At 48.3% G+C, this 14,951-nt stretch overlaps 1 protein-coding gene across 1 annotated transcript in view; it reads left to right on the forward strand.

Moving 5' to 3' along the window:
- The window catches only part of mgat5 (alpha-1,6-mannosylglycoprotein 6-beta-N-acetylglucosaminyltransferase), a gene marked incomplete at both ends in the record, with an annotated part of 83,805 nt that overhangs the window by 40,208 nt on the left and 28,646 nt on the right, over positions 1-14,951 (forward strand). Inside the window, 3 exons of the mRNA XM_080526157.1 lie at positions 1,359-1,528; positions 3,670-3,804; positions 6,884-7,017. Of these exons, the coding sequence (XP_080382283.1) occupies positions 1,359-1,528; positions 3,670-3,804; positions 6,884-7,017 (439 nt within the window). The remainder of the gene's footprint in view (positions 1-1,358; positions 1,529-3,669; positions 3,805-6,883; positions 7,018-14,951) is intronic.

Raw genomic sequence — 14,951 nt, forward strand, 5'->3', positions numbered from 1 at the left:
CCTGGTGAAGGGGCTTTTTATTCCTTTCTTTTTTTTCTTTCTTCTTCTTCCTTTTTAAGTGAGAAAAAGCTCAACAAGAAAACTCCATTGTGTCCTGTGAGTTGCTTCCCTCGGCTCCCCGCGATTAATAATGTAGGATCCTGCAGGATCCAGGCGGTGCCGAAGACGAAGACTTCGAAGACGTGAATAATTCACCCCCCCCCTACCTGCCTGCTCAGACACGGGAGCAGGAGCGCGCACGCTGCCAGAGCCGTGTGTTTCCCTCCAGTTGAAGAGTTGAACGATGTCTCCTCCTCCTCTTCCTCCTCCTCCTCCTCCTCCTCCCCTACCTCCCCCTCCTGGTGCTACCCTGCTGCGACCCTCCTGAAGGGCACAGATCTCCCTTAGATTAGCAACCAGAGTTCCCCCCCCCCCCGCCCCTGGCTGTGCTCTAGCACGTGTAAGGCCATGAACGCTGAGGGTTGGCCTTCACCTCCATTCTTAATCCCCTCTGCCCGTTAATCCTGCTACAATGCACCATGGTAACTGTGGCCGGCCCGACAGCTCTCCACAGTAAGTGTGTCAGGGCCCTCCACGGCAGCGTTGTGTTCCCTTCTGTGGGTACACTGTGTCCTTTTGTCCCTTCCCCTGTGAAGACAGTGCGTTGGTCCGGGTGGTAGTAACACAGCTAATGCTGTCGTCCATACAGTAGTAGTGTGTCTTTGACGCTGCATAGAATTCAGGCAGGGAGATTAGTACTTAATTAGCCCGGTACTGAGCGAGCGTATCACAATCGAAAAGGACACCATGACAACGGAAAATATCCGGAGGCAAACATTGCAAGCTTGTATAGAAAGCGCGATAGGATTCTGTAAATACTGCTGTGTTTGCTAGATTGCGGAACGTGATAGAGCATATTTGTGTTTGATATTCGAGATGTGTGCTGTTGCAAGTAACGTGGCAACAGTAACTGTGACCGGTCACTAATAAAGCTGAAAAACATTTTCTTTTGTTTATATATATATATTATATAATCTTTAAATCAGCCTGCAGTTTTACATACTGTCTCTGTTTCTGGGGTAATGGGGCAAACAAGATAATGTTATTATGGTGGGATTACCTTTAGCAGTCAAATAATACGTTATTATATTATATATATTATAATTATATTTATTATATAATATCATTTCCATTTTCCTGTCCGGACGTGTGTTTGCCTGAGACTCTCCAGTAGTGCTTCACTCCACCAACATAAAGAGAGGAATTCCTTTGTTGTTGTTGTTGTTGTTGTTGTTGTTGCTGTTGTTTTTACATTAATTGAACTGAAACTCACCCCATCTCTCTCTTTCTCCCCCTCCCTCCCTCCCTCCCTCCCTCAGATCCTGGTGCACCTGGGCCTGCTGACTAAGGAGTCGGGGTTTAAGATAGCGGAGAACGCCTTCAGCGGGGGTCCCCTGGGGGAGCTGTTGCAGTGGAGTGACCTCATCACCACCCTGTACCTGCTGGGCCACGACGTCCGCATCTCTGCCTCGCTGGCCGAGCTCAAAGAGTAAGGAGGCTCTCCCTCCCTCTCTCTCTCTCCCTCTCCCTCCCTCTCTGTCTCTCCCTCCCTCCCTCCCTCTCTATCCCTCCCTCTCTCTCTCCCTCTCCCTCCCTCCCTCTCTGTCTCTCCCTCCCTCCCTCCCTCTCTATCCGTCCCTCTCCCTCCCTCTCTCTCTCTCCCTCTACCTCCCTCCCTCTCCATCCCTCCCTCTCCCTCCCTCTCTCTCTCTCCCTCTCCCTCCCTCCCTCTCTGTCTCTCCCTCCCTCCCTCTCTATCCCTCCCTCTCCCTCCCTCTCTCTCTCCCTCCCTCTCTGTCTCTCTCTCCCTCCCTCTCTGTCTCTCCCTCCCTCCCTCTCCCTCCCTCCCTCCCTCTCTTCCTTTTATATGTCTGGGTTTTCTTCTTTTTTCTTTTTTTAGGGCATTTCTTAGCTTTATTGGGAGGAGAGACAGTAGAGATTAAGAGGGAGGATGGGTGAGAGGAGAGAGAGAGAGAGGTGGGATGACATGTCGAGATGTGAAATATTGTATGAAAATAATAGTGTCAGGAAAGGGATAGTTGAGTAAAGCGCCCCGGAGCAACTGGTCTAGGCCAAGTGCTCCCTGGCTTGGTATCACTCAAATATCACTTGCAAAATTGTTATTTTCTTACTATGCTCCTCTTGCTGCACTTTGAATTGCCCCTGTTGTATGAAATGTGCTATACAAATAAACTTGCCTTGCCATGCCATGTGTCGAGGGTCGGAATCGAACCGGGAACCATGTGATTCTATGGTATGCGCATTTGTGTGCTACGCCACTAAGCACCCTGGTAGTCCAACTGTTTTTTTTGTTGAGTAAGGCAGTCCCACTCTCTTCTATATTTGTATTGGATAGAGACAGTGGAGAGTGACAGGATAGTAAGGGGGAGAGAGAGGGCATGTCAGCAGGGCATGGGCCGGATTCGAACATGGGGATTCCGACATGGGCATATGTGTTCACTGTAGACTGCGGTGCTAGACCCCTGGACCACCCCAGGCTACAAAGAGAGCTTTCTAAATGAAACTCTACGCTAACATTGAGAGAGAGAGAGAGAGAGAGAGAGAGAGAGAGAGAGAGTTGTGGTGAGTCGACATGTCAAATCTCCGACTGAGCCTTTCAACGTGTGTTGACTGTGACGAGCCCTCTGTCTGTCCTGCTTTGCTAGGTAAACCCCTCGTTTTGTTTTTGCCTAAGAGCATTTGACTGTCTGTGTCAACATTGGCCATAGCTTCCACCCCTTTGTCGTGCCATTTGTTTACTTCCTTCCTTCTTTCCATCCTCTCTCCATTTGGGACAGGTGGGGGGCCCCATCTCTCTCTCTCTCTGACGGCCTCTCTCTCTCTCTCTCTCTCTCTCTGACGGACTCTCTCTCTCTCTCTGACGGCTTCTTTCACTCTCTCTCTCTCTCTCTCTCTGACGGCCTCTCTCTCTCTCTCTCTCTCTCTCTCTGACGGACTCTCTCTCTCTCTCTCTGACAGCCTCTCTCTCTCTCTGATGGCCTATCTCTCTCTCTCTCTGACGGCCTCTCTCTCTCTCTCTCTGACGACCTCTCTCTCTCTCTCTGACGGCTTCTTTCTCTCTCTCTCTGACGGCCTCCCTCTCTCTCTCTCTCTGATGGCCTCTCTCTCTCTCTCTCTGACGACCTCTCTCTCTCTCTGACGGCCTCTCTTGCTCTCTCTCTCTCTCTCTGACGGCTTCTTTCTCTCTCTCTCTCTCTCTCTCTCTCTCTCTGACGGCCCCTCTCTCTCTCTCTCTGACGGCCTCTCTCTCTCTCTCACTCTGACAGTTTGTTTTCCCCTCACAGTCTGGTGTCATCATGTCATCCTGGGCCTCTCATAAAACTAACCACCTAACCTAACCACGGCCTCGAGGTTTCCGTAGTCTAACAACCACAACAGAGTCGAGGGGAGAAAAAATACAGTTTTGTAGCGTCGATAACTCAAGTTAGTAGTTTCCAGGAGATTGCTCTGTTGCCTTCTTCGACCCCCTTACTGCAGTATCGAGGGCTGCACTCATAGAAACACAATAAGGACTATCTGTATGACTACTGCTGCTCCACATCCTCTGTGTGTGTCCTAACCCCTCTCCTGTCCGTCCGTCCGTCCCCCCCTCCCCTCTTGTCTGCCCAGGATCATGAGGAGGGTGATGGGGAACAAGTCCAGCTGTCCCACCCAGGGGGACAAGGTGGTGGAGCTCATCTACATCGACATCGTGGGCCTGACCCAGTTCAAGAAGACCCTCGGTCCCTCCTGGGTCCACTACCAGTAAGTTGACCCGATGGGCCGATGACTCGGCGATATTTATGTGAAACAAACGCAGGAAGTGTTCTGATGTGTACAGTCATTTTCGAGAACGGCACCTTTGAGGTTGTGAAAGGGGACCCCCGCCCTCCCTCACCAGAACAATATCTCAGCTAATTGCGACTTTTTCCTTTTTCTGTGTCGAGTCGCAGGTTTTTTAGAGTGCATCCTGTTCCTTTCTTATTTCTCAGAGGAAATTGACTCACAACCTTTTACTGGCGGCTGTGCGGTAACACCGGACCCATCTGGCGTCTGTCTTGAGTGCAGTCATTGTTATCTGGAGTGAAGACATTCATTTTTTTTTTTTTTTTTTTTTTTATGTTATCAATCGTCAACGCTGTCGGCGTTTTTTTGCCAGCCTTTGAAAAGAAGACATTCATGCGTCTCTTTGTCCCTTATCTTCTACCATCGTCGCCTTGTGAAGATTAGTATCTCTCTGTTGTTCTCTTCCCACCTCCCTCCTTCCGTCTCTCTCTCTCTCTCCCTCTCTCTCCCCCCTTCCACCCCGGCCACGGCCTCCTCACCCTGCTTCCCTCTGGAAGAAGGTTGCGGCTGCCTAAGGCACTTAAGGCCCGCCACAGGCTCAGCTTCTACCCCTCAGCCGCCAGGCTGTTAAATGACTCTGGCTTCCCCCCCCCCCCCGCCCCCAAGTCTGCCCAGGACTGAACTGGACTCTGTAAAAAAAAAAACTCTGCACTGCACTTTACTTTATACCGCACTATCCAATGCACTGTTGTCTGTCCTGTGTTGTTGTTGTGTTGTCCTGTTTTTTGATATGTGAAAAAAGTATAAACGCACTTGCTGTGGTGACGAAGCAAATTCCTATATGTGTAACGCATAGTGGCAATAAACGTTATCTCAATCTCAATCAATCTCAATCTCTCTCTCTCTCCTTCCCTCCCTCATCCTTTAAGTGTCTTTCACTTCCCTGCAATCCCGTAAGGGGTGAATCGCATTTCTCGCATCAGCGCCTGTAGAACAACAGTCCCCTTTGTGAAACTGCCCTGCTCTGTTCTGAACTTCATTTGTCACTGAGAGGAGAATGCCTTCCAGCCTCCCCGATGCCTGTTTCCATCTGAGCCGCCTCCCTCCCTCTAATTGTTTGTGTATCATACCCCAAATGCTAATAAAACAAAACGACACGCTTGGCATATCTTGTTTTGAGACTCGTCGTTAGAAATATAGGGCCCCGGTTCTCTCTTGATGAATGCATTTGTCATGGCCCCAACCTCCTTTTCTAACAGCCCTCCATTCGTTTCATTCTCTCCGTTTTATTGCGAGTGTGCCGAACAACTTAATTTGAGCAACCGTGGCTAATGGTTAGCTGGGCGAAGCCACTGTGACAGTGATGTCTGGAGGCAGCGGGGGGAGAGACTGGAGGGAGAATCTGAGTTATCAGCAAACAGCCGTATGGCTTTGGAAATAATGAGGGTCTCCACCTCCCCTGTCACTCTTCATCCCTCACAATCTCTCTCTCTCTCTCTGTTTCTCTCTCTCCCTCTCTCTCTCTCTGTTTCTCTCTCTCTCCCTCTCTCTCTCTCTCTCTCTGTTTCTCTCTCTCTTTTTGTTTCTCTGTTTCATTCTCTCTCTGTTTCTCTCTTTTTGTTTCTCTCTGTTTCACTCTCTCTGTTTCTCTCTCTTTTTGTTTCTCTCTGTTTCACTCTCTCTGTTTCTCTCTCTTTTTGTTTCTCTCTGTTTCACTCTCTCTCCGTTTCTCTCTCTCTGTTACTGCCTCTCTCTCTCTCTTTGTTACTCTCTCTCTCTCTCTCTGTTACTCCCTCTCTCTCTCTCGCTCTCTCGCTCTCTTTGTTACTCTCTCTCTCTCTCTGTTACTCCCTCTCTCTCTCTCGCTCCCTCTCTCTATCTCTCTATCCCCCCCCCCCTTCTCTCTCCCTCTCTCAGTATTAGTGTTGTGCAGAGAGTCTGTGATTGTGTCAGTCATTACATCCACTCTAGATCAGCAGGGGTGTCAGTGTGTCTAATTAGCAATCATGTGTGGAAATGATCCATAATGAAGGCCTGGCGTTGTTAGAGGAGATGATCCCATGTCCCCTCTGAGCTTGGCCTCCACGTCGACACTGATCTGAACCCTGTGTGATTTACAACCACTGACTCTGGAACACTCCGTTATAAAGATCTAAAAAAATAATAATAATGGGTGTCTCTCTTTTTCTCATCTCCTAAGAATGTTGCGTCGGGGCAGATGATACTCAAGGGGTCTGAAGAACAAAGACATTTCCAGGCCTTGTCCCTCTGGTCTTCAGTTTCCCTCATCATGAATCCATTCCGCCCGCTTTTTATTTTTTTTATTTCCTCGTGTGCGTCTGAAAGCCCCCTCCGACCCAAACAGCAGCCCATCTGCGGGACAGCTGCCGGGCCAGTCAGCGGTGACAACCCTATCTAACCCTAACCCTCTGTTCACCTCTGGATCCATCCTCCTCACTGATTGGATTATCTCACCAACTGCCAAAAAGTTCCGGAAACAATCGCCCCAACCTAGAGTGTTGTAATTGATGCGTTTACGGTGAATAAAATCACCCTCCGCGCACTCTGGGATGTTGACCGTTCGGCGTTCGGGCGACTTTATTCACCCTCGGCACTGAATGAGTGCTAATTTATTACACCTCCCACACACTGGACATCAATCACAGGAGAGACGTCTCACAGCAGTGGAATAAAACAGGAACCTGGCGGTGGGGAACAGTGGCTTTAAAATAATACGTTTAATCGTATCGAGAAAAAAAAGGGGAAAAATCTATTGAAGGTAGAAAGAGAGAGAGAAAAGCTCATGAATGACATAATAGTATCATGTCCTCTGATTAGTCATACAGTGTAACCAGCGTATAGGCATCTACTTGTGTGTGAAGCACACACTCTCTCAGAGCTTTGCACACTCTCAAATGTGCTTTAGGTGTGTTACGAAACGATGCTGCAATGGAGTATATAGAACGCTTAGGAGTCTATGCTTCGCTGTGTGTATTGGGTGCCTGTTTTAAAGCTAGTTTTCTGTGTGCGTGTGTGTGTGCGTGTGTGTGTGTGGCAGGTGTATGCTGCGGGTGTTGGACTCCTTCGGGACGGAGCCGGAGTTCAACCACGCCCACTACGCCCAGTCCAAGGGACACAAGACGCCGTGGGGGAAGTGGAACCTCAACCCCCAGCAGTTCAACACCATGTTCCGTAAGTCCATCCAGACGCCCCCCGCGGGCTTGTAATGACCCCATTAGCGACACACACACACACACACACCGAACACACACACACATTCACCGAACACACACACACACACCGAACACACACACACACACACATACACTGAACACACACAAACACACATACACCAAACACACACACATACACACACACCAAACACACATACACCGAACACACACACACATACACCGAACACACACACACGCCGAACACACACAGCGAACACACACACACACCAAACACACACACACATACATACACACACACCGAACACACACATACACACACACCGAACACACACACACACACATACACCGAACACACACACCAAACACACACACCGAACACACACACACACACACACACACATACACCGAACACACACACACACACACGGGAGACGTCACTCCGCCCAGTGTCAATGGCTCATGGAAAAGGGAAATGTTACCCACTCCCCCAGTGTCAGTTTCAGCGGCCTGCTCAATAGGCTCTTTGTGTTGTGGTTTCTCTATGACATTCTCATAAGACACAGGGGTGTGTTTATAACAAGTGTTGACCCTCCGGAAGGGCCTCATAAGGCTGCAGGACTGGAAGATAGCCGGATTAGAGCAAACGCATATCGGTTTCACTCAGTTTCATCTTTCTGTCCTGTGGTGTTGGATCTGTCTAGTGTTGTCCTGTGGAGAAAGATCAGACATATTCACACTCTGGGCGCCTGGGTGGCGAAGCTCACTAAGGCACATGCCACGTCGTCATCACAGGGTCCCTGGTTCGATTCCGGCCGTCGACCTATCCTACATGTCACCCCCCTCTCTCTCTCTCTCTCTCTCACCCATCCTTCCTGTCTCTACCGTCTCTATCCCAATAAAGCAGAAAAACATATTTAGAAATAAATAATGAATGCTGCAGGGTTGGAAGGTAGCTGGAATAGAGGGAACGCATGTTGGTGTCACTGGAGTGATGAAAAGCTGATCTGTTTGCCTCAGGGTATGTCTGGTGTGTTTACTGTTGTGAGGAGGTAGGGGGGGGGGGGCAGATCAAATGTATTCACTCTTCATTGTTTGTTAGTACGGTTCGTTCAGGCTGAAGGGTGGAAAAACACATTTTGAAGGTGAACTAAATATTTCATTGTGTTGGTCTGAGGTGTCAGGTTTCCCTGTGCACCTGTAAGATGCGGTGGAGGACATTAAGACGAACAAGGCGCCACGGGGAAATCGATCCGAGCTTTGGACCAAAACGCCAGTTAATTTATAATGAGGCGTATGAGGTGAACTCATGAGGTGAACTCGTGAGGTGTACATTGTTTTTCTCCTCTCCTCTCTTCTCAAGACAGACTACACTACAGAATATGTACTGTATGTATACCGACCTTCTTGTTCTGCTTCAAGACAGGTACGGGCACCTAGCTTGTCCCTTTATAGTTTGTTTATTTTGTTTTATTATATATAAGCGAAATTCTTCTTTGACCTCTTTTTTGATCGACCTTCAGAATACAACAGTACACACTAACAACCCTCCATAAAAGTGCTCTAGTCAAGGTCAGTCTTGTCACTATTGGACAACTTGTGTTTTTCCCAGGTTACTTCCTGGTAGTAGTACATACAGTACACTACAGTAATGGTGCTGGTAATTGGTACAACAATGGTACTGTTCATAAAGGCCTACAGTATGGTACCATGCTTTATTACCTGTCCTCCTGTTGAAGCACAGTATAGTTTGAGTACATAGCTAGCTGTATAGCAGGCCTTAAAGATGTTACATGTCGCAGGTAATGGTCTCACAAATGCATCTATCTTCATGGAGAAAGAATACGCAAGACATTTTGAACAGGCGGCTGTTCACCGTGCACGAACTAGCCGTCTGAGATGGAGGACTGGTCTGATGCAGTCGTCTGGTGTCTGAGATGGAGGACTGGTCTGTTGTCTGAGATGGAGGACTGGTCTGTTGTCTGAGATGGAGGACTGGTCTGGTGTCTGAGATGGAGGACTGGTCTGTTGTCTGAGATGGAGGACTGGTCTGTTGTCTGAGATGGAGGACTGGTCTGGTGTCTGAGATGGAGGACTGGTTGGCGTTGGGAGCCGTGTCCCAGTCTCACTCCCTCCGTTCACACGGGAAAATATATTTTTTTCCACCCCCCCCCCCCCTGTTGGCATGCGTCTCCTCTGAGGGCCTGAGTCTGCCCTTTCTCCAGGCTCCTGTTTCACTATCCTGAGGATGAGGAGGAGAGGGGAGGGGGGGGCAGGGGAGGAGGAGGGGAGGGAGCAGGAAGGGGAGGAGGAGGATGAGGAGGAGAGGGGGGAGGAAAGGGAGGAGGAGAGAAGGAAGGAGATGAGGAGAGGGGAGGGGGGGGGAGGTGGATGAGAAGGAGAGGGGGAGAAGAGAAGAGAAAATGAGAGGAGGGTGGGAGGTGGATGAGAAATGAGAAGGAGAGAAGAGGAGAGGAGTGGAGGAGAAGAGAGGAGGGGAGAGGGAGGAGGGGAGGTGGATGAGGACAAAGGAGAGGTGGATGAGGAGGAAAGAGAGGAGGAGGGGAGGGGAGGAGAGGAGGATGGCCAGAGCGGAGCTCTGCTGGAGTACTCTCCCTCTGAGGGGGGAACGGGCCGTCCATATGCGCACTTCTACCCAGCCAATGGGATTAGCACACTCGCTCAATGATCACATTTTCCCTTCTCCTTCTGCTCCAGCTGCTACATGGCTTATCCTGGACCGTGACCATGTTTCTCTGTCTCAGGCCAGACACAAAACACCTGCATTGGATTTCAGTGGTGGACTATATGAGCTCTGTTCGGGAAGAACTCCATACAGCCCCCCTGAAGCTCAAAGAACCAGAAACCAGAAACCGGAGCCAACCGAATTGTGTGTGTGTGTGTGTGTGTGTGTGTGTGGGTGTGTGGAAAAACCACATCTCGCGTCCGCCCCCGAAAGCTGTGTCCTCCTCGGGCCTAATGTTCTACAAAGCTGGCCCTCCTCCTCCTCGACCGATTCAGGAGGCTTTACTTTAACGCGGCTGGGTGGTTTCCCAACATTGTCTCATAGACACACACGCACGCGCACACACACACACACACACACACACACACACTCACACACTGTTACGACGGTGTTGGCTGTGACGGAACAGCCTCCTGCCTCCAGGACAGTGTCTCATCTGTCGTGTGTGTGTGTGTGTGTGCCGTGTGTGTGTGTGCCGTGTGTGTGTGTGTGTGTGTGTGCGTGTGTGTGTGAGTGCCGTGTGTGTGTGTGTGTGTGTGTGTGTGTGTGTGTGTGTGTGTGAGCGACGGCAGATGAGACCCAACTGGCGCAGGTATCAGAGGCGGCCCGGCTCGGCTCGGCTCAGCGGTGGCCCGTAAGTGGCGCCGTGTGAGAGCGACGGCAGATGAGACCCAACTGGCAGCAGCAGGTACCAGAGGCCCGTAGTGGCGCCGTCTTCCTCTCCCTCTGCCTCAGCTGACCTGCCAGGTCCTCCTCGGCTGGCGCCAACCCCCCACGCACACACACACACACACCAACCCCTGGCCCAGGCGGCAGCAGGCTCTCTGCCTGTGTGTGTGTGTGCGAAGGCCAAGAACCAGAACCAGCCTGCTGCTGGTTTAAATAAGGCTACACACTGGAGCTTGTTGTTGTCACAGGAGGGAAAAACTCCCCTGTGTGTATAATGCTGACATTGATTAAAGTGATGTTTGTCTATGGTAGTTGTTAAATATACACCGCCCCGCCCCCCCAACCCCCCCCCTAAACAACCTCCTCCACCTCCTCGTCCTCTCATTTCCTCTGCTTATTTGGTTTTCTTTCATTTTACCTTTTTTTTCCGGAGATAGTGATGTTGGTTTAAGGTTGATTAAAGGCAAAAACTGTCATCGGTGCTCATTGAGTCCTGAGACTGTTTACTGATCTTGAATAAGGAAGCGACGTGGTGATGTTAAGAACTCAGCGGTACAGGGGCGCTCGGTGGTAAGCGTCGACCATGTAGCCGCAGGGTTCCCGGTTCGTGTATGCAGGGCTTAAAGTTCTCCGGCACGGTGCCGGATTTCCGGCGCGGGGGAATTTTGAGCAATAAAAAAATAAAAATAAATTAAAACTATTTGTTTACATCGTAATTTAAAGAGTCATCTTCAGCAAAGAGACAGTTCCGCCTACCAATGGTATCACATTGCTCAAGCCAACCAACGACTTCTAGCCAATCGGAGGCAGAGTAGTGGGGCAGGCCTTAAGAAGTTTGAATGAGTGTAATGTTAGCTTGTAGAGACGTTCGCTTTTAAGCAGCCCGCTATCTCGCTAACTTTAGTAAGAGTCTATTAAAATGGAAGCCAAGTTTCTTAAACATGGCGAAGACACAGCTATACTAGAACGAGGAGTAAGGAATAAATGGCGCTGGGCATGGATAGAGGAGAGTAGTGAAGGGAAGCCTTATGGACGTGGTGCCTCAAACTGAGGGAGCCGGGTGCTTGTTTCTGTACGCCGTGCTCAAAGAAACTCGTCTACGGCAGTATAGTATATACTAGGGGTGTAACGATACATCGATTCACATCGATGCATCGATTCATTGACTAACGATCTGATTCCATCGACGCAATGTAAAAACATCGATCTATATCGTCATCTTAAAGATACACCTTTATTTTGAAATGGCACATTCTGCGTGACTGTCACCATTTCCGTGCAGCGCGCGACTAGCAGACGTTTACACTCTCTGCTCGGTTGGGAAAACTCAACATGTTGACTGACGCTGGCTGCGTTCGTCAAACACGCTCTGGAAATCTGATCAGCACTCGCGGAACGCCTCTTGTCCAATCAAATGACTTGACGTTGAACCCAGTGTTGCGCTCCGGCGCTCTCAGAGCGAGTTGACGAACGCAGCCCACATGTTACTGACGCTGTCAGCCAGTCAAACGCGGACTCCCAAACCCCACCTCTCCTCTCCTCTCTGCTCTGAGCTGTCCTTCCAAACCCACGTTGCGCTAGCCTGCCTAGCTTAGTTAGCTAACGTTAGCTACAATAACTTTGCGAATAAAACAAACAACAAGCACCGTGTGTTCCTCACAGCCCACCACAGGGACACACATCTACCTCCACGTCCACTGGGCTGCTTACAGGCCAACTAGCCGCACAGACACACATATTCACAACACTGCATGCTAACAGAAGTTAAGCTAAAGCAGCTAACGTGTGTTTTTTGGGGGGGGCATGGTAGGGTCGGGGAGGGGATACAACTTATACACACAAACAGACACACACACACGCACACAACATGATATCGCGTCATATCGATCATATCGTCATATCGATCTTGAATCGAATCGAATCGAAATCGTATCGCAGGGCTTAAAGTTCTCCGGCACGGTGCCGGATTTCCGGCGCAGGGGAATTTTGAGCAATAAAATAAAATAAAATCACATGCTATTTGTTTACATCGTAATTTAAAGAGTCATCTTCAGCAAAGAGACAGTTCCGCCTACCAATGGTATCACATTGCTCAAGCCAACCAACGACTTCTAGCCAATCGGAGGCAGAGTAGTGCGGCGGGCCTTAAGAAGTTTGAATGAGTGTAATGTTAGCTTGGAGAGACGTTCGCTTTTAGCAGCCCGCTATCTCGCTAACTTTAGTAAGAGTCTATTAAAATGGAAGCCACGTTTCTTAAACCTTGCTCATACAACAACCTTGCGACGGCTACAGGTAGCCTACCACTTCATCTTCAATGACCGACCGTGTTTGCGAGCAAAAGATCCGAGTGTGTGCGTTTATAGCTGAACATGATCTGTCTTTCACAATGGCTCAGCCACTCGTCGATTTGTGCAAGAAGCTATCAGAAGACAAAAATGCACTGACAAAGCTGTCCGTTTCCAACCAGCACGCCAGATATTTAAACACACATGGCCTTTGTCCCGGAATTGAAAAAACGGCTGTGTGAAAAGCTTAAAAAAGCAACGTTTTCAATTAATATCGACGAAGCTACTAATCTTAACATGGACAAAATCCTCAATGTCCTTGTTCGATTTTTTTATGATGATCTGGCCAAAGTAACAACACAACACCTAGTCAACAGGAAAGTAAACATCGTCAACTCATCAGCCCTCATGCAGGAGCTCAAAGATATCCTGGAGTCCAATGGTCTTGACTGGTCACTAGTCATCAGTATTCTACTTGATGTAGATCTATTGATCTATTGTTATAGTGATAGTGGCTTAATAAGTGATGCAATCAGTTTGGCCTTAAGTGATTTAATCAGTTTGGCCTTAAGTGATTTAATCAGTTTGTTCTTTTAAAGACATCTAAATATATTATTTTATTTTGTATTGAGTATAAAACAGTATTAATGCATTTTAACATTGAGACATATTTTGTATTGACTATAAAACAGTATTAATGCATTTAAACATTGAGACATGTATTTTGTATTGACTATAAAATAGTATTAATGCATTTAAACATTGAGACAAGAAGCTGTCTTCTGTACCCGCTCTCCCAATATCTCAAACTGTGACCCCCCTCCCCAAGGAAAAGTTTCAGGCACAGGATTATTTCCCACTTTAAGCCCTGTGTATGTCATCCCTTCTCTCTCTCTATCACACCCGTCCTTTCTGTCAAATCTCTACTGCCTCTGCAATTGCAATAAAAAGACAAATATGAGACTCAGAAAAAATAACTTAAATAACTAACAAAGAATATACTGGTACAGATCATGTTTTTCTTAAGGATTACAGTAGCCCTTGTAGCTTGTGCTGAATACAAATGTGAATTCAAGGGCTTTAATTTGTTCCGGTAATGTAATTTAACATTCAAAAGGCCCCTCAGAAAAGCATATGGCCCTTGTGCGCGTTACTTATCTTATCTGGCAGATGGTAATTTCCTTATGCCAATTAATAATTCAGGCAGAAATAAACATCTGATTATAATGAATTATGGTCAGATGAAAGCTGTTAAATATGCGTCCTTGGCCAAATGCTGCAGTAAGGCGTTTGTAAAGGAGGGGGTAACATAACAAGGCACCAGCTTTTAATTAGTACAACATCTCATTGTCACGACTCGATGGAGTTTATTTGACGGACCGGCCTTCTGAAGTTCATCCCACGGAAAAGTATTTTGAGTTGTCTAAACAACCTCAAAGCAAAGTCCTGAAGGATGGATGAAGGATGGATTATGTGTGTGGTTGTTTTCAACTCTTGACAAGGTGAATAGGGAACAAAAGTCTTCTTCTACTGGATTTTGAAGAAGTTTTGTGCTGAGTGTGAGACTTCGGGAAGTTTTAGTTTGAGAGTTGATCAATATCTTGATTTTCTAGCAAAGTCTACAGCTTATCATGTCCTTCTTCCATCAGTCACATGGGGAGACTTCCTCCATGCTGTGCACATGATAAAACGCGCCTTGCCACAAGTCATGTCAGCTCGCGCCCCTTTGATAGTGGTCCTGTGTGGCTCAGTTGGTAGAGCATGGCGATAATTAGGATTTGTACTTGATTAGTTGAATCAGGTGTGCTGGTGGTGGAACAGATCAAATATGTGGAGCGGCTGGGGTTCCCTGAGGAGAGGGTTGAGAACCACTGGGTTAGGGTTAGGGTTTGACATGCCAGCATGTACCAAGTCACCCTAGCACCTAACCCTAACCCTAGTTTTCCAATAACATATGCACTCGCTGCAATGTAAGTCGCTTTGGATAAAAGCATCAGCTAAATGGCGTATATTTCATGATAAACCATGCCTTACCACCATTTTGTAAACTTGTACTTGTACTGGTGTGCGACACCACTTCCACTGACTGCTACCACTGTCACTGCTGGAAACAGTTTAAAAAGGCATAGTGCCATGCTAGAGTCTCGGGGGGAGGGGATATGAAAGGAAAGCATATTGAGGAGGGAGAAAGAAAGAGAGAGAGAGAGAGAGAGTTGCCCCAAGGTTCACCAATGG

Source organism: Nansenia antarctica (genome assembly GCF_963989245.1).
Source record: "Nansenia antarctica genome assembly, chromosome: 3".
Taxonomy (NCBI): Eukaryota; Metazoa; Chordata; class Actinopteri; order Argentiniformes; family Microstomatidae; genus Nansenia; species Nansenia antarctica.